Below are 17797 nucleotides of genomic sequence, written 5' to 3'. Positions count from 1 at the left end.
AGCCACGAGGATCCTGAAGGTTATGTCACTGGAGCTGTGATGTCGGATAAGTGCGTTATGCGGTGTCAGGCTGTACGGTCTGCTGCCTGTCTGGACAGACCCCCATCAAGGTGCCACAGAAATGAAGAAAAGAGTGTCATTTCTATTTATATCGTGGAGGGAAGCAATTTTCCACTCTGAAGAGCAGATAGAGCAACTTTTTCATACACTATATGAGGAAAACAAATTAAGCCAGTCAAAATTATTTACGGTCTCTTTGGCGGGTTATGTGTGAGCGCGGTGCCAGAAGCTGTCTGCACCTTTGTTAGAGCGAGTTTGTGAGGTCATGAGCCATGTCGCCGTAAACCTCTCACTCACCGATGCCATTTCTATCATTGTTGTTTATGACCAGAGAAACCGTCACCACACACTTCAACATTCAAAATATTAAGTGCCTTTTTGGACATGCCTGACAGTCAATATTTTTAGAGAAAACCTCTTCCTCCTACTCAGCCTGGCTTATTCTCACCTATTACTCAAATCAGCACAGCGTCTCAACTCACTGGGAAAGGCAGATTGACACACTTTAGATTCCACTGCAAATAACCTTTGACACTGAGTTTGCCATGTCAACATATGCCGTCAATTTGTTGAGTATGTGCTTTTTCACCCATTATTTGCATCCCATTTCACAGGTAGATGTATTCATTAATTCACTTATTAATTGATCATTTGAAATATGTAATGGATGTGTTGAAAATAAAGTTATTAATGGTGCATCTATCTAAAATATTATATATATATATATATATATATATATATATATATATATATATATATACACACATACTATATAATTAATTATATATATGTATATATATATATATATATATATATATATATATATATATATATATATATATATATATATATATATATATATATATAATTAATTATATTATATTAATGTATAATTAAATGTATATGTAATCAGAATGCAATTAATTATTTGTTTGTTTATTGTTTATTTATATTTTATTAATTTAACACAATGCTATATTGACATTAAAGTCATTAAACTTGTTAATTCATTAATTTGACTATTGACATATTGACAATACAATACATTACATTTTTATCTATTTATTTATTTATTTATTTATTTATTTAACACTAATTTAAGTCATTTAATGGTGCATTTGTCTAAAACATATTTGTAATTTTTTTGCTTATTTATTTATGAACATACTATAGTGACCAATAAAGTCATTAATGGTGCATTTATCGGAATTTTTTTTTTTGATTTATTTACTGAAATAATGGCAATTAGGTCAATACTAGTTATTTGCTAGTTATTTATTTTGTTGTGTATTTATTATGTGTTTGTCTCTATTGTCTCACTAAAGCAGACATCAGTAACCAACCACAGAGGCCTGTTTGTGGCTCTAGTCCAGTGAGTGTGCATGATGAGTGTCTGTGTTTTCTGTTTCTGAGTTATAATGGCACTCAGTGACTTGTTTTCACTGAAGGGCTGGTTGGTTATACAGGTATGATTAGAGATGAGTGCTGTGGGTGGGATGTTTTTCGTTTACAGAAGTTGCAGTTGCCTGTAATACTCATTGGTGTGTTTCATAATCACAAAAACATGTTAATACTATGATACATGTAATAAACAAATAAATAAAAAAAAACATGGTAGTGCTTGGTAAATGTCAAAAGAAATGTCTAAAACCGTTGTGACGGTACCAAAAGAACATGGTATTACTGTAATATATGTCCAAAAACAAGGTGCTACAAGTTGAAATTAATACAACTTTAGCCATAAAATCAAAGTTTTTTACTCTAAGATAAGACATTACATCGGGCACTTAAGGGTCTTTGGCATGTTCTCCACATGTTTGCAGGATTCATGAAAGGAGGAAAGAACAAAGACTGCTCAGAGCTATTCCTCTCATCCTCCCTACACGTCCTGATGCCCGCATGTGCTGTGTCTCTGAGAATCTGGAGATATTGGAGATCTGAAGATCTGGAGATCTTCCAGCTAAACAAAGGGCTGCGCACATCACATTCCATTTACAGTCCAATTAAAGTGTGTAGAAAACGCAGTATCATTTTCAGAGCTCAGAGTGCTATTATTTCAGTGGCGCTAAATAAATATGTATTTAAATGTGCATTGAGATGTTATGTTGTGACTATATTTGTTTATTTTTTAAAACTGATATATAGACAATATACAGTCTTAATTAATGGTGATTTTGGGAGTTTTAAACATTTATTTATTTATTTACAATGAAATAATGGCAGTTAAGTAATACTGCCGACTTTGATAAATATTAAAAGGATTATTTTTTTAATTATTTAATGTTTTTTGTCTCGTTATTTATTTGTTTGCTTGTTTTATCTCTTATTTGTTTATTTGCTTGTATGTTTACTGTGCCACAAATGACAGCAATTAAGTCATTACTTTTTATTATTTGTTTAGTCTCATATATTTAGTTATTTATTTAGTTATTCTGTGTCATAAAGTCTCATATTTATGTATTTAGTTAGTTTAGTTATTCTGCATCATGATTGATTTTTTTTTATTAAAAAAACTTTGTTTGTTTGTTTACTCTCATATTTACTTTTTAATTTTTGTTAGTTACATCTCAGTTAGTTAGTTAGTTAGTTAGTTAGTTAGTTAGTTAGTTAGTTAGTTAGTTAGTTAGTTAGTTAGTATCGTAAATAATTGATTTACATTTTTAATTATTTTTAGTTTGTTTAGTCTCATATTATTTTATTATTTTTTATTTTATTTAGTATCATAAATAATATATTTAAACATTTGTATTATTTGTTTGTTTGTTTTGTTTTATATTGTTTAGTTAGTTATTTAGTTTGTCACTGAAATAATGGCAATTATGTAATTATGGCAATTATGTTTAGCTCTGACATTGAGGAGATTTCTGGTCTCTCCCACTAAAGCAAACATTAGTGACCAACCTTTCATTCCCCATTACATTATAATTAAATCAATGACGGCTAAAATACACAGCTGTGGCGTGTTTATTGACTATTTTACAGCTTCTCTTAAGCAAGGTAATCATCCAGTCAAGCACAATTGAGCAATCCATGAAAATTGTGTCTTAAGTTGTGTCTTAACCGTCTCGTGTGCAAGGCCGCTTGAAATATTGCAGCGCAAGAGAGCGAGTCCTGCTGAGACAGGAGCAGACTTTAAAGCTCCTGCTTGTGTTTAGTATGCACGGCTGGTTGGACCTTGTTTTTTGGATTCAGCCTCTTGCATGGTGGTCTCTCCTGGCTGTGACAAAGACACAGCCTCTGCTTTCAGAAACATACTTTATCATTGTCCACACGGCCAATACATGCACACCGACTGTGTTTTTGAGGATTCAGAAACTATAAACACAACTATCATGTCATAGTTGTTCTTCGGGGCACATTTATAATTTATACAATGTGTAGTTTCTGTCCTTGAATTTAATTGGCTAAGCTGCTTTTCTGTGTTTGTGCCGGTCTGGTCTAGGTTACATTGTTAGGTTATTAAGGTTAGTTCACCCAAAAGCCCATGATTGATTTACTCACCCTCAAGTCAGACAAATTATATTAAAATTATACAAATTATATATATAAAAAAAATGTCCTGGCTATTCTAAGCATTATTGGCAGTTATGGCTCTCTTTTTTATCCATTATAAAATTGCTCCACCAACTCCGGGGGTTAATAAAGACCTTCTGAAGAGAATCGATGGGATTGTGTAAGAAAAATATCCACATTTAAAACTTTATCAATTAAAACAACTAGTTTCCGGCAGATGTTTAACTATAACAGTCAATAATTCTAATAAATAATACATCTAACAGTACAGTACAGCAGTGAGTATAAATAAAAAACATAATAATGTAAAGTAGCAATCCAAATAATATTTGACATATTTGAGTCTTTTTACATGAAAATATATTGACACATTTTGTCTAACAGCTCACAAACACGTTTTTCTTACTCTCATCCTATTTTCTGTCATTTTTTCCCGTTTTTTGTCTCATATCAATGGTTTAACCAGCACTTGCCCATGCTTGCCCAGTTTATATGGAATTATGTTAACATGTGACCGGGATTGTGTTTGTTCACAGAGCGCTGGATCACTTCGACAGCGATAAAGAACACGCAGCAGTAAAAACACTGTCACTGACTGACCACCCATGACCTTTTCATCCTTCCATCTTTCCATAACAGCTGTTATGTTGTGGATGTTGTAGTGTTTGAGCTGTTATCAAAGTAGGATAAAATTCTTTTTACAAGCAAGGCTGAATTTCACACTCGAAATGTATGTGTCCGCCCTTTCTGAAAAGATCGGTCGACTCATTTCTAGATGCACTGTATGCAGAGGTTTTTTTTTCTTCAGGAATTAGGTTGAAATATTGGATTAGTGCAGATTATTAGATTGGAAATTTCAGATAAAATCTACATCAGACTCAGTGCTCACTTACCAGAACCCTTCAACCCCCGCTCTTTCTGTCTCATAACACAGACACACTGCAAGTGAAAGGTTATGACTATAGCTGAATGTGCACCTATTATAAGGGAGATTACAGCTCTTTTATTCATGGAGATATTATTATATTATTATAAGACATTATGCATTTTATTTAGCATTTTTTCTTGCAGTTATTTTCGCTGAGCCTTTGAAGGGATTTATGGATTATGACATATTTATGCAGGTGCTTGATGTCTTTGAATGTGTGTAGGGGTGGTTTGAATATCTGGCTAAACCTATTTGAAAATTCAGATTTTTTTCCTATGTATTGCAGAAAATACACCTTTCAACTTTAAATAAATGAATGCTGTACAAGTGTTTAATTAAGATTAAAAAAACATCATGTTGTGTTTCCATGTTTAATGGGGACTTTCCATAGGCGTAATGTTTATATTTTATCCCTCTACACTGCCCCTGCCCATAAACCTACCCAATAAATATATAAATCTCCTAAAACCTAAACCTACCCTATAAATCTCTAATTCAGGCTAAAGCCTCTGACTTTATCATCATCTAATCACTGTTGTTCTGGTCCGCGAACGTCACGAAACTACGTTTCCCATCATGCTACCCAGTGTCACCGTGGCCGCGCACTGGTCTATCTAAAAGCGCGCCGCCGCGGTCTCATCTCGTGCAGCGCAGTTCGCTCGAGCGGTCTGAACAATGACTGCGCGAGAGGATGATGCGAATCCGGAGAAATGCGTGATTTAACACTAGTACTGTACATTGCGCTGTTTTATAGGCTTTTTTCAAAACAAACATCATGAATATGTGGATTCCTACAGAACACGAGAAATACGGAGTCGGTAAGTTTGCCGTTTAAATCTTCACGCGACTCTGAGCGTCTGTTACTATTGAATCAGTGTAACACACACCGCTATCGCCTTCACACACTGTTTGTTTGGTTTTATTTCCAATGCGGATTCTGCTTGCTTTGGTGACTGCTTTTATTTAGACGCGTGGGAAAGAAACAAGTGTTTCTCTACTTTCTTTGAGTAACTGAGTCGATGTTATGTTGTTGAGTGGAAATGAGCACATTTGATCATATTCGTGTCCTGTATAGTTCATTTCCTCTGCTAGATTTGACGCGCTCACCCTCTACTCCTCCATTCATGCTGTGAGTGCAATACAACCGAGCATCGGGACTGAATGTGTGGTCTGTGTTGTCATTCAGCATATGTGAAATGAATTATGTAGCCTACTATTCATGCCAGTATGATTTGAGTTTCATGAAGTATTGTTCTGCTGAGATTTCTGCGTTTCATCTAGCCTATATTTCAGCTGAAAGTAATGCACGCTCACTGTATTGTTGACATTCGGTCAGACTGGGTCAACTGAGGTTTTGCACCATTGCCAAAATTGATCGTTATTGATAGGCTATTGAAATATTATTAGGCCTAACGTTAGTTATATATTTGGAAAGTATAGATTCTGCAGATTCTATTCTCAAAACGGCAGTTCATTTTATGACTCTCCCTACTACTTCTTTAAAAAAAGAAAAAAAAAGAAAAGAAAAAAACCTCTTCTTACATGAAATCAGAAGGTTTTCCAGGTTTGGGGAAATTAATGTACTGAAGACCCGAGACCCACGCAGTTTTGAATCACTTTTAGTGTTTTCTCAACATTGCATATAATCTGCTCCCGACTAACACATTAATTTACAGATGAATTATCACTCCGTGAGTCATTTAACCATGTATTACTGTCTTTGGAAGGCTTTTTTTTCTTTTAAACACATTATGTAGCTACAAATTCACATCGTTTCATATTTACATTCCCCAATATATTTTTTTGATCAGCTGAAACTTTTTTACATAGCCTACTATATTTAGCTACTTTTAAGTTGAGTTAGGTCAATAATAATAAAATAATACAGTAAATAATAAAATTAAGTTCATGGTTATCTGATGTTCGTTTAATGGTCACATGACATGCAGGAAAAATTTTTTATAAGTGTTTTAGATGTTTTTATTTTATTTTTACTCATGAAGGAAAACTGATTTAATATTATATTTAATGCACTTAATATTGTTGATAATGAAGAAGGATGTAATATCAATATTTTCTTTCTCTTAAGCTAAGCTTAACCTTTAAAAATCAAGCGTCTGCTTTCATCGATTGACCGAATGCTGAAGATTCTTTACCTGATTGAGTAAAATATTGGTAAAAATGAATGCTCATACCAGTTATCAGTCTATTTGACTTGTGAAGGACACAACAGCAGAGAAGCTGTACACTGATTTGAGTATCTCTGTCATTTAATGCTATTTGATTCTCTTGAGTGATGACAATGCTCATTTGATTTTAATCTGACACGTCGGATTGTGTCTGAAGGGAAGTTGGTTATCAGGTTTATAGTCACCAGGCTGTCAAGGTGAGCTCAGTGTTTCCTGTTGATTGTTTGTCAGCTGGTTGAAGGAATTCATCAGAGTGATAAATATATTCAAAGCTCAGAGATTGTAAGCAATGAGAGCCCAAAAAAGAAAAAGGAAAAAAAGAAGCTTGTTAGAGTGTTTTCTCTTCAGGGATCTTGTCTTGGGTTGTGGAGATTTCTCGGTGGATTTTGTCACAATGTCCGTTACTTTAAAGTGGGACTCACACCCCAACAGGGATTTTGGATTTTATATTCAGTGTCTTCGTATTTTTGTTGCTTTTGATCTTTTTCCAGTAACAAAATCCATGTTTTAGTGTTTAATTGGAGTCTGGCCAGTGGTGCTTTTATGTAGAGTAATGAAGAATGACTCTTAGCCACTGATGAAATATGAATGAACCCCCACAGTGACTGCAATGAGACGCCAATTAGCCCTCAATTGGATTAATTACAGCTAATTAAATCAAGGCAAAGACATGTAAGAGTCTCAATGGCCCTCCTTAAAGACTTAATTTTTTTTTAACCTGCTAACAGGAACTAAGAGATGATATTTTTTGCTCTAATGTTGTTTTTGACAGCCGTGGCATTTGAGGAAACAGACACAGACGCTGAATGGGTGGAAATACCCACACTTTTTTAATGCATTTTTTTGGTGCCGTCTTCATTTCGCAAGACAAATATGATTAACTGCAAACCTGAAATAGATTGAGGGTGGAATATGACTAATTTTTGAAACTATTTAAGTAAGTTTCTGTGGATATTATCTATGAATCAGCTTGCCCAGTTTTAGCAATTTTTAGAAAATGCAAAAAAAAAAAAAACCCTGTTCCCCCTCATTAAAAAAAAAAAAAATACACTGTTTTCTGTCAGGCGTGACAATTTTACTTCAAACTTGGATTTATGTGTGAATTCTCCTGTGACTCTAGTCATATTTCTATGAAGTTCAAGAACATCTTGGATCATCTCTGGATCTTAATTCATCAAATAATATAAAAACATTTATATAAAATATAAGAGTAAAAATGAGTATCAAACAATTAATCACATCCAAAATAAGTTTGTTTGTTTATATGTGTACACACACACACACACACACACACACACACACACACACACACACACACACACACACACACACGTACATACATGTATGTATGTGTGTGTATTCAAATATAAATAATAATTATATTATGCAGTACACATATTGTATAAACACAAACTTTTATTTTGGATGTGATTTAATCATTTGACAGCCCTAATAAAAATATAAGAAATTTTCATGCAGATGATTTTTTTTAAGACCAATAATAAAGGGCCTGATTTATGGTATTTTATTGCATCGCCCATTAACTGTAACACTGTAAGTTTTAGTAAATATTATATACAATAAGTGCATTTTGCAATATAAGTTATATTATATAAATATATAATATTTATTAATAACAAATAACTATTCCCCCTTTCCGTATTCTCAGTTTCTGTTAAACAAATACATATATCTATATGTAATTTTGTTGCTGTACTGTTTTTTTCCCATTACAGTAATTACAAGAATCTTGGGGGTGGAAATGAAATACATTTACGTTCCCCAAAATAAGTCAAATCATCTTTATGCAATGTTTAATATCACTTAAATTTAAGTGATACATTTCTTCTTTGCAATGAACCTAGTGAAAAGTGAATGATTTGAAACAGAGCCACCAGAGGGGTGCTGTCTAAAGTGCCCTTGAATGCTCAGTGAGCCTATAGAAGAGCTTAGACTGGGATGTTCTGGTGTGTTTTCATGGATGTGTATGTGTTCGGCCTGGGGCTAGCTATTGCTTTCTATAGTATTCAATCCCCCTGGGAGAGTGGAGCGGGTGAGGGGGGTTAGCGCTGTGTGTAAGTGGGACGCCCTGTGTAAGTGGCCACCCTGCGTGATTCCCTGTGGGATTTGCTGGTTGTTGTGGAAGAGCAATGGGCCATTCCTTCATTATAGAAAATATTCTGTAATGACCCGAACCAAGGGATCTGAGTGGGCGGGGCTTCTCAACACCTCAGCACATGTAATTGCCTTGGAGCCACGCCCCCAGTAGAGCTGACACAGTGATTCAGAAGGACCCGCAGGGATGCCAGGGCACAATATCCCATTTTTATCATGACTCAGGCTCCAGATGGGGGAGCATTCTGGGTCTGGAATAACACACATACATGTTACATATTAGCTAGGGCTGCACGATTTTGGGAAAATATATAATTGTGATTTATTCTGGTTAAATTTGCGATTGCAATTTAAAATGCGATTATTATTATTTTTATTTATTTTTTGTTACAAATGAAAAGTGTGTGTATAAAACATTTTGTGTTTATATATTATGACTAATAATAATTATTACGATTAATTATTGTTAAAAATATTTTTAAATAAGAGTTCGTAATTACAAATTAAAAATAGAGTATGTCAGAATAAATATAACACTGATTATCAATATTTTGCAGAGAACTTATTTTACAAAAAAACTGCTGGGTTACCTATTAATATGCAGACAGCATATACAGACAACAGGACCTTTTTTTTTAAAATAGCATGCGATAAAATTTCATTATTTTCCGTATTGTAATGATAATTTTTTTTATATATTTTGGATTCATTGCACACCAACTGAAATATTTCAGGTCTTTTATTGTTTTAATACTGATATTTTTGGCATACAGCTCATGAAAACCCCAAATTCCCAAATTCTTTAAACAAGCCATTAACCTAATCATCTGAATAAACTAATTAACTCTAAACACCTGCAAAAGATTCCTGAGGCTTTTAAAAACTCCCAGCCTGGTTCATTACTCAAAACCGCAATCTTGGGTAAGACTGCCGACCGGACTGCTGTCCAGAAGGCCATCATTGACACCCTCAAGCGAGAGGGAAAGACACAGAAAGAAATTTCTGAACGAATAGGCTGTTCCCAGAGTGCTGTATCAAGGCACCTCAGTGGGAAGTCTGTGGGAAGGAAAAAGTGTGGCAAAAAACGCTGCACAACGAGAAGAGGTGACTGGACCCTGAGGAAGATTGTGGAGAAGGACCGATTCCAGACCTTGGGGGACCTGCGGAAGCAGTGGACTGAGTCTGGAGGAGAAACATCCAGAGCCACCATGCACAAGCGTGTGCAGGAAATGGGCTACAGGTGCCGCATTCCCCAGGTCAAGCCACTTTGGGCTACAGAGAAGCAGCACTGGACTGTTGCTCAGTAGTCCAAAGTACTTTTTTCAGATGGAAGCAAATTTTGCATGTCATTCGGAAATCAAGGTGTCAGAGTCTGGAGGAAGACTGGGGAGAAGGAAATGCCAAAATTCCTGAAGTCCAGTGTCAAGTACCCACAGTCAGTGATGGTCTGGGGTGCCATGTCAGCTGCTGGTGTTGGTCCACTGTGTTTTATCAAGGGCAGGGTCAGTGCAGCTAGCTATCAGGAGATTTTGGAGCACTTCATGCTTCCATCTGCTGAAAAGCTTTATGGAGATGAAGATTTGGTTTTTCAGCACGACCTGGCACCTGCTCACAGTGCCAAAACCACTGGTAAATGGTTTACTGACCATGGTATTACTGTGCTCAATTGGCCTGCCAACTCTGCTGACCTGAACCCCATAGAGAATCTGTGGGATATTGGGAAGAGAAAGTTGAGAGACGCACGACCCAACACTCTGGATGAGCTTAAGGCCGCTATCAAAGCATCCTGGGCCTCCATAACACCTCAGCAGTGCCACAGGCTGATCGCCTCCATGCCACGCCGCATTGAAGCAGTCATTTCTGCAAAAGGATTCCCCACCAAGTATTGAACATAATTATTTGAAGGTTGACTTTTTTGTATTAAAAACACTTTTCTTTTATTGGTCGGATGAAATATGCTAATTTTTTTAGATGAATTTTGGGTTTTCTTGAGCTGTATGCCAAAATCATCAGTATTAAAACAATAAAAGACCTGAAATATTTCAGTTCGTGTGCAATGAATCTAAAATATATGAAAGTTAAATTTTTATCATTATATTATGGAAAATAATGAACTTTTATCACATATGCTAATTTTTTGAGAAGGACCTGTATATATTTATATGCAGTTTCTTAAAGTCTATGTCTTTAATATGAAATATGATTGTGCATCCACTGTGGGGGAAAAAAACTCCTGTACATTGAACAAAAACATGGATTGTCATATAAATGTATTATTAAGTTAATTAAAGTTTTACATTTATTAAGTATTATTTTTCTTCTTATTTATTAACCAAAAGTTTAATTCATACTGAAGGCCGGGCTTGAGTGGAAAAGCCACATTTGCCTCAGAGAAGTAATTCGTTTTCAGGAAATCCCTTAAGTGAATCCAACGCTGTAGGACAAATAAACTGAAGATAGAAACTCTTTTATTAAACATGACGACAATAAACACGACTGCAGCAAAATAGGGTGTATTTGAGTTCTTCAAGCCGCCTAGGGTATTTTCATAATAGTAAAGTATATTATAATGCAGTGCTGATTGACATAGACTTCATCACTGTATATGATACTATAAAATAATGCATCGTCTGCCTCATTCTGTGATGAGAAGCCACATCAGCTCAAACACTCCACGATATGATGATACGAAGTGAGGTAAAACATGTTATTAAACGTTGTCTTTTGTTGAACCGGTTTATGAACGCTTCACTAGTTTGTGAAGATGTTCGACTCCTGTTGCTTTTTCAAACGCACGTTGTAAGCGACTCAAACTCAGTCTTTCAGACGGAGCAGCGTTTACTCCTGATAACAGAGCCGCTCTTCGCTAACACACTGGGCATTTATTATTACATTAAAATCGCAGCCTTTGAGCTTTCATAATCGCACATTACCCAAATCGTGATTGCGGTCCGATTTTGATTAATCGTGCAGCCCTAATATTAGCAGATGGATAACACACACAAGCTTCTGTGGGATTACAGACTGGATAACACACATTTTATTCTAATTCGTGTCATTCCAGTGTTCTGACATTTTTCATATAGCTTTTCCTGTGATGCTTAAAGAGGACCTACGATCCACAATTCACTTGTTTCCACAGTGGAATAATACAATTTAGCTTGGTTTTTCAAAGAACACTTTTTTTATCATATATATATATATATATATATATATATATATATATATAAAATATTGTTGCAGCACCTCTCTTATCTCTTCCCGCGCAGTCTGTTAGTAACACTCTGTTGAGATGATGTTTTTATAAAATGGTAAATGGACTGCATCTATATAGCGCTTTTATCCAAAGCGCTTTACATTTTGCCTCACATTCACCCATTCATACACTGACGGCGATGTCAGCCATGTAAGGCACCATCCAGCTCGTCGGGAGCAGCTGGAGTTAGGTGTCTTGCTCATGGACACTTTGACACTTGGTCAGGTGGAACCGGGGATTGAACCACCAACCTTCTGGTTTTTTAGACAACCTACATGAACCACTGAGCCACTGCCGCTGTTTTTAATGAAGACTCTCCTTCTGAAAAGTGCTCTCGCATTTTTTAGCTGGATCCTTGTGTTGTGATTGGTCAATCACTTTGAGTGTGTTTAGAAAATGTCTGGTCCTTACCACAACCGCGAGTTTCAACACTAGTACTGACTCAATTTAGCCAGACCCTGACCCTTTTAAACTTATACCTCAGACGGGAATTATTTAAATGAGGAATGTTGCCACATGTATGTCCTGGAAGAACTCAAGACTATAATCAAGGCATATCAGCGAGTTTAAGAACAGTACGCACTGATACAGAGTAACTCCCTTTGGAGTGACTTTTTTCTCTGTATCATTGCAGACCTTTTTCATTCTCAAAAATCCCTATAGGACCCCTTTAAGAAGCTTGAGAGCAGATTATCATAAACTGTTGTCTTTTTTTACTTTAGCTTGTAAGTAACATCCCTCACAGCCTTGTTTTTATTTCCGGCAAATTAAAATATGCTGACTATTTTAGCTATCATATTATAAAGCCTAACAGAACTTGTTAGGCTTTATAATATGATAGCTAATGCAAAGTAATTAAAACAATTGGACATATTTTCACACCTTTCATGACTGTGGTTATGCATTTGCAATAATCAGACAGGAACCGACTCTCTTGCAAAGACCCTTTCTGAAAAACCAAAATCCCCCATGCTTTGAAACCGAAGCCTGGCTCTTTGCACACATCCTGTTATTGATCCTAAACTAGGCACAATCCCCCCGACCTCATAATACTCCTGACCTTTGACCTCCTGTTCAGGGTTCACGCAAACAGGGAGATTATTAATACGCAGTTGGTAGCTGGGCTGTGGATGTAATTAAGTGTTCTGCTGAATGCCTCATTAATGCAGGGAAAAGGCTTTTGTGTGAATAGGGATCATGCATGAGGATGAGATGGATATAAAGAGGGGGACGTTCATTATCTGTGCTCTTGGCAGGAAGAAGTGCTGCTGGTGTCTGGCTATGACGGCGCTATAGATATAGCTTTCACAGACATCTGTTAAAGGACTGGTTCCCCAAAAATTAAAGCAGTGCCATCATTTACTCACCCTCATGTAGTAATGGAATCATATAGATAATTAGATTATTCGGAAAAATATTTAGTTCCAGATTTGAGTAAACAATATAGTGATTAATGGTTTATATTTTGGTCTGTTCCTTACACAAAGCAATCTTATGGCTTAAATCACTTTTATGATTCTTTTATTTTCCTTTTGAAGCATGACAGTACTTTATACTTCATTATATTGATAGAATTTCAACAGTTCATTTCCAGTTCTTTTGATCCCCCATTTGCCATTGTTTGGCCAAACAGGTAGTCCTGACACATCGGATCATCCAGAAGTCGACATGCTGTGTTCTTCTGTTGTCTGCACTCAGTTTGAGAGTGTGTTTGAGGATAATAAATCCAGTTGTATACCCAGAGCTGTCTTTAAACCTGCAGTGGCGGCATCCTAACAAGCCAAACATATGTTTTGATGCGGGACGTCGAGCTTTCGCCAGCTCTTCCGTGTTCTTCATACCCACTGAGTTGCTCCTCATTAAGCTGCTTTCCTCACGGCTGACGCCTGGAGATTCCTGTTTCCCACTGGTTGTTCTTCCTCCGTTCAGATGGTTATGTGATCTCTGCTCACCCTGACCTTGGTGTTAAACTGATTATGAGAGACGACGTGCTGAAAACACGGCCTGTTGGGGTGTCATTACGTTGTAATTTTGGTTTATGTCAAATGATATGTTTGCATGCTGTGTTTTTACCATGGGTGTGTATGTAGGTGATGTATAATAATATACAGCATGAGCTTATGGTAACACCTTATTTTAGGGTTCAATGCTCGCTATACTTAGTTATTTATTAGCATTCACATTACAAGGATATTATCTGTTTATTACTTGCATTCATGACCATGTTCTACATCCCTTAATCCTACCCAATTCCTAAACTACCATACTAACTATTAATAAGTGGTAAATTAGGAGTTTGTTGAGACAAAAGTCGTAGTTATGTTCCCCATGCTAAAGTGTTACTGTGCCTTCTTATGTTAATGAGATAGTACACCCAAAAATGAACATTTGCAATAATTACTTACTCATTTTGATATTATTCCAAACACACAATTTGAGAAAAGGCAAAAGTAGAACATTTTCGTCATGTGATTACTTTTTGTGAGGAACAGACATGAATTTACGATGTATTTTGCTGAGAATCATCAATCTAGACTAGCCCATATCCAAAATTTTATGTCAGTGATGCTGATGCACATTTTTGATTTCATTTTTGGTCTGTCAAGATATTGTATGAATTCAAAAGCCTTGGCACGTGGGCTGCTTTTATGATGCGTTTTAAACATCTCAAATGGGGTCGTTAAAAAATGTCGTCGTCTGAGACGGCAGCGAGTAGCTAGTGCTCTGTAGAGAAGTTTGTCCGTTTAGGGCTATTGTATGAAACATGGCAGTGTAAAATGGTGATTTCCCTGTAAGGGGACCTAAGGTGTATGGAGATAGAAATGCTCAATCTAAGGTAAGAAAAACATACTTCATTATGTAAGGTCTTTATACTTCTCTGAAAAGAGTTATCTGCATTATATTGCATTTCTGTCAATATATCCTCATTAATATTACACACGGCACTTTTAACAGGCGGTCAGTCTTTCCTTCTATATCAGTTGGAACAGATTGGACAAGTTTTTTTTTACATTTTTTTTTTTTTATATATCTTTCATTCCAGACACTTTCACACATGTACATGTTTCGACAGATTTTCTCCACTCTGTCCGTGGGGGAAACGAACTGAAAGTGGACCTGAGAGGCTATTAGCTGTTATCTAAGCTGTCAGGGGGTGCGATACAGCATTCGAATCCTCGCCTGACTGCTGCTGTCAAGGCAACCGTACCAAATTCACTGCTTTTACATATCTCGCTAAGACTAGCTGCCACACTTTATCATGGACTTGATGTGCTATATCTAGATCACTTTACCCCCCCAGTGAGGCCAAGAAGGGGCAATACCTCCTCCCAGAGATGCCGTGAATGCAAAACCTTTTTTCCCAACCTATACTTAATGCACATCTTCTTACAAGTAGACAGCAGGGTTAATTAACACCTCGCTGAATGCTAATGCATCTCTTCCTTGCCGTGTGGACCCATATTAACCTTATTGATTCCAGAATTAGTCACCTAGGTAGGGTTACACCAGCTGTTTTTAAGTTCTTTCTTAAATTGGAATGTAAAGTCCACAATAGAGGCTAAGGCCCCGTCCACACGGAGACGCGTTTAGCTGTATACTTATACATTTTGTACCGTATCAGCTTCGTCCACACAGATCCGGCGTTTTAGAAGCAGGAATCCGATATTTTTCGAAACCGGGTCCCAAAGTGGGTAAATCTGAAAACGATCATCTTCCGTCTTCGTGTGTACAGCGAATCCGTATATTTTCTGAAACGGTGATGTCATCACACTACATCCGGCACGGTGAAAGAGTTAAGGGATACAACTACGGGCACTGGGCATGCGCACATCAATATCGCGTCATTTAATTACCGTATCTGCATACCTGTAAGGGTATGTTTTGGGTTGGGGTAGGTGTAGGCATTAATAAAACACATCTGTTAAGTAGCAAATGTATTTATTGTTATTTTATTGTGATATTTTGCCATACCTCCGACCACTGCTATACCCCTGCTAGCCACAACACTTCTTCTCTGTTTTTAGTGTATTTCTGTGGCAGAATTACAGCGCCACACACTGGCCTGGCATGCAAACTACATCGTTTTTAGTCAGTTTTCGCAATCTCGTGTGGACGCAGATATTTCTTGAAACGAGGGGAAAAAAAAGATCGGATTGGGAAAACGCTGACTTTGTGTGGACGGGGCCGTAGTCTCTGTCATTTTTTCAGTTGCACAATTTGTTGTTAAGGCAGAATCTAGCTATTAGGTTGTAAGCTCTCCGTAAAGTAATACACATATGACGTTTAACCTCAATGATCCAATAGCAGCCTTCAAATACGTGACTTAATCATGAACAATTAAAAAGGATCAATGCATAAATACTTTTTATGCCCCCCCCCCCCCCCCAAAAAAAGAAAAGAAAAGAAAGAGACATTTATTGATTGACAGGGGCAGATGCACACAGCGGTGCACTGTTTAAGACTGCTTCGTGTTGAAGAGCCGCTAACAAAGTAATCTATTCTTGTTTTCTCTCTTAAAATGTATGCGAGTGTAAATGTCAGCATTATCATTATGTGTAAAGAATTGAAGTCTGTCATATAAAACAAGAGCTGATTCATGCAGTTCAGTCTGTCTGCTATTTTATTCCAACCGTTACTCCTGATCGGAGGCTTCCGTAAATATTTAGTTTAGCATTATGCGTTTAATGGATACAAATATTTATTAGTGCATAAGTTGTAACTTAGTGCCCATTTACTAATAAATGCACTTCTGGTTGTTGAGATTTCTCAAATGTGGTTCATCTATTTTGCAAAGCTAATAAACACATGTATCACATAAAAAATGATTATCAAAGAAAAATTTCCCTGTATGCGCACAGCATTTACCATGCCATGGTAAAATTGGTGAGCAGGTGTTTTTGTGGCTTATTGTATTATCTTTTATAATTGATTTATTGATCAAACGTACTCCTTCACTGACAGCAAAGTGTGTCGATTCTCTAACTCGTGTTTCCGTATGGGATTCATTGCTTTTTAAATAATTTGCTCAGTTGAAGCCCTTTGCTTGTATGCAAAGAGATTGTGTTGGATTTCAAGTAATCCAATAAATCACTTCCATTCCCTTCTCATTATTTGAAGTTAGAAAGTCCAGAGAGGCAAGTTCTCCTTCTCATCATTGATTGAATGGGGTCTGCTTAGCATTCAGATGGCAGCATCCGACACAGTTTACGAGCATTCAGGGATTTCCTCCTTTGCTTCAAGCCCTTTATGTTCACACACTTTCTTTTGCCCTTTAAAGACTCTAATGTCTCAAATGAAGCCTTTCTTTGTAATTATAAAGAGAAATATTGTCAAAAATGTTTGGATGATGGGATTTGTCCCATTTCAGTGCTAAATTGCCGCAGCGGCATGCATAAGAATCTGTTGGTCCCATCTTTTTGGCTGTTACGGAAAGCAGCCCGGATCAGCTGGAGACCCAGATATATGGGGCAGCTCTTCGCCCCCTGATAGTTCTCCACCTGGTGTCCTTATTTGACTTCCCTCAGTGTGTGAATTAAGTCTTAAATGAAGTGCCACTCGGCGACGGTGACTGTAATGTATCTCCTTTGTGTGGCCAAGTGGCTGAATTGGGTTAGTCCGATCCGTTGGGGGACGAGCGTACAGTGAATAAATGCAGACGGCTCTCTTATAATGATGACGGGAGCCTCAGGCCTAATGGTGCGTCTTCTGCTGTGTCACAGTTTTATGTCGCACATA

At 36.7% G+C, this 17797-nt stretch overlaps 1 protein-coding gene across 3 annotated transcripts in view; it reads left to right on the top strand.

The window, feature by feature from the left end:
- The first annotated feature begins 5140 nt into the window (after positions 1-5140).
- dock4b (dedicator of cytokinesis 4b) overlaps positions 5141-17797 on the top strand; it is a 94930-nt gene continuing 82273 nt past the window's right edge. For all 3 annotated transcript variants that reach the window (XM_067428560.1, XM_067428561.1, XM_067428558.1), the window contains exon 1: positions 5141-5319. In XM_067428560.1, the coding sequence (XP_067284661.1) occupies positions 5277-5319 (43 nt within the window). In that variant the 5' untranslated portion in view covers positions 5141-5276. The remainder of the gene's footprint in view (positions 5320-17797) is intronic.

Source organism: Pseudorasbora parva, chromosome 20, assembly GCF_024679245.1.
Source record: "Pseudorasbora parva isolate DD20220531a chromosome 20, ASM2467924v1, whole genome shotgun sequence".
In the NCBI taxonomy this organism is placed as follows: Eukaryota; Metazoa; Chordata; class Actinopteri; order Cypriniformes; family Gobionidae; genus Pseudorasbora; species Pseudorasbora parva.
This window is presented reverse-complemented; position numbering and strand designations above follow the sequence as displayed.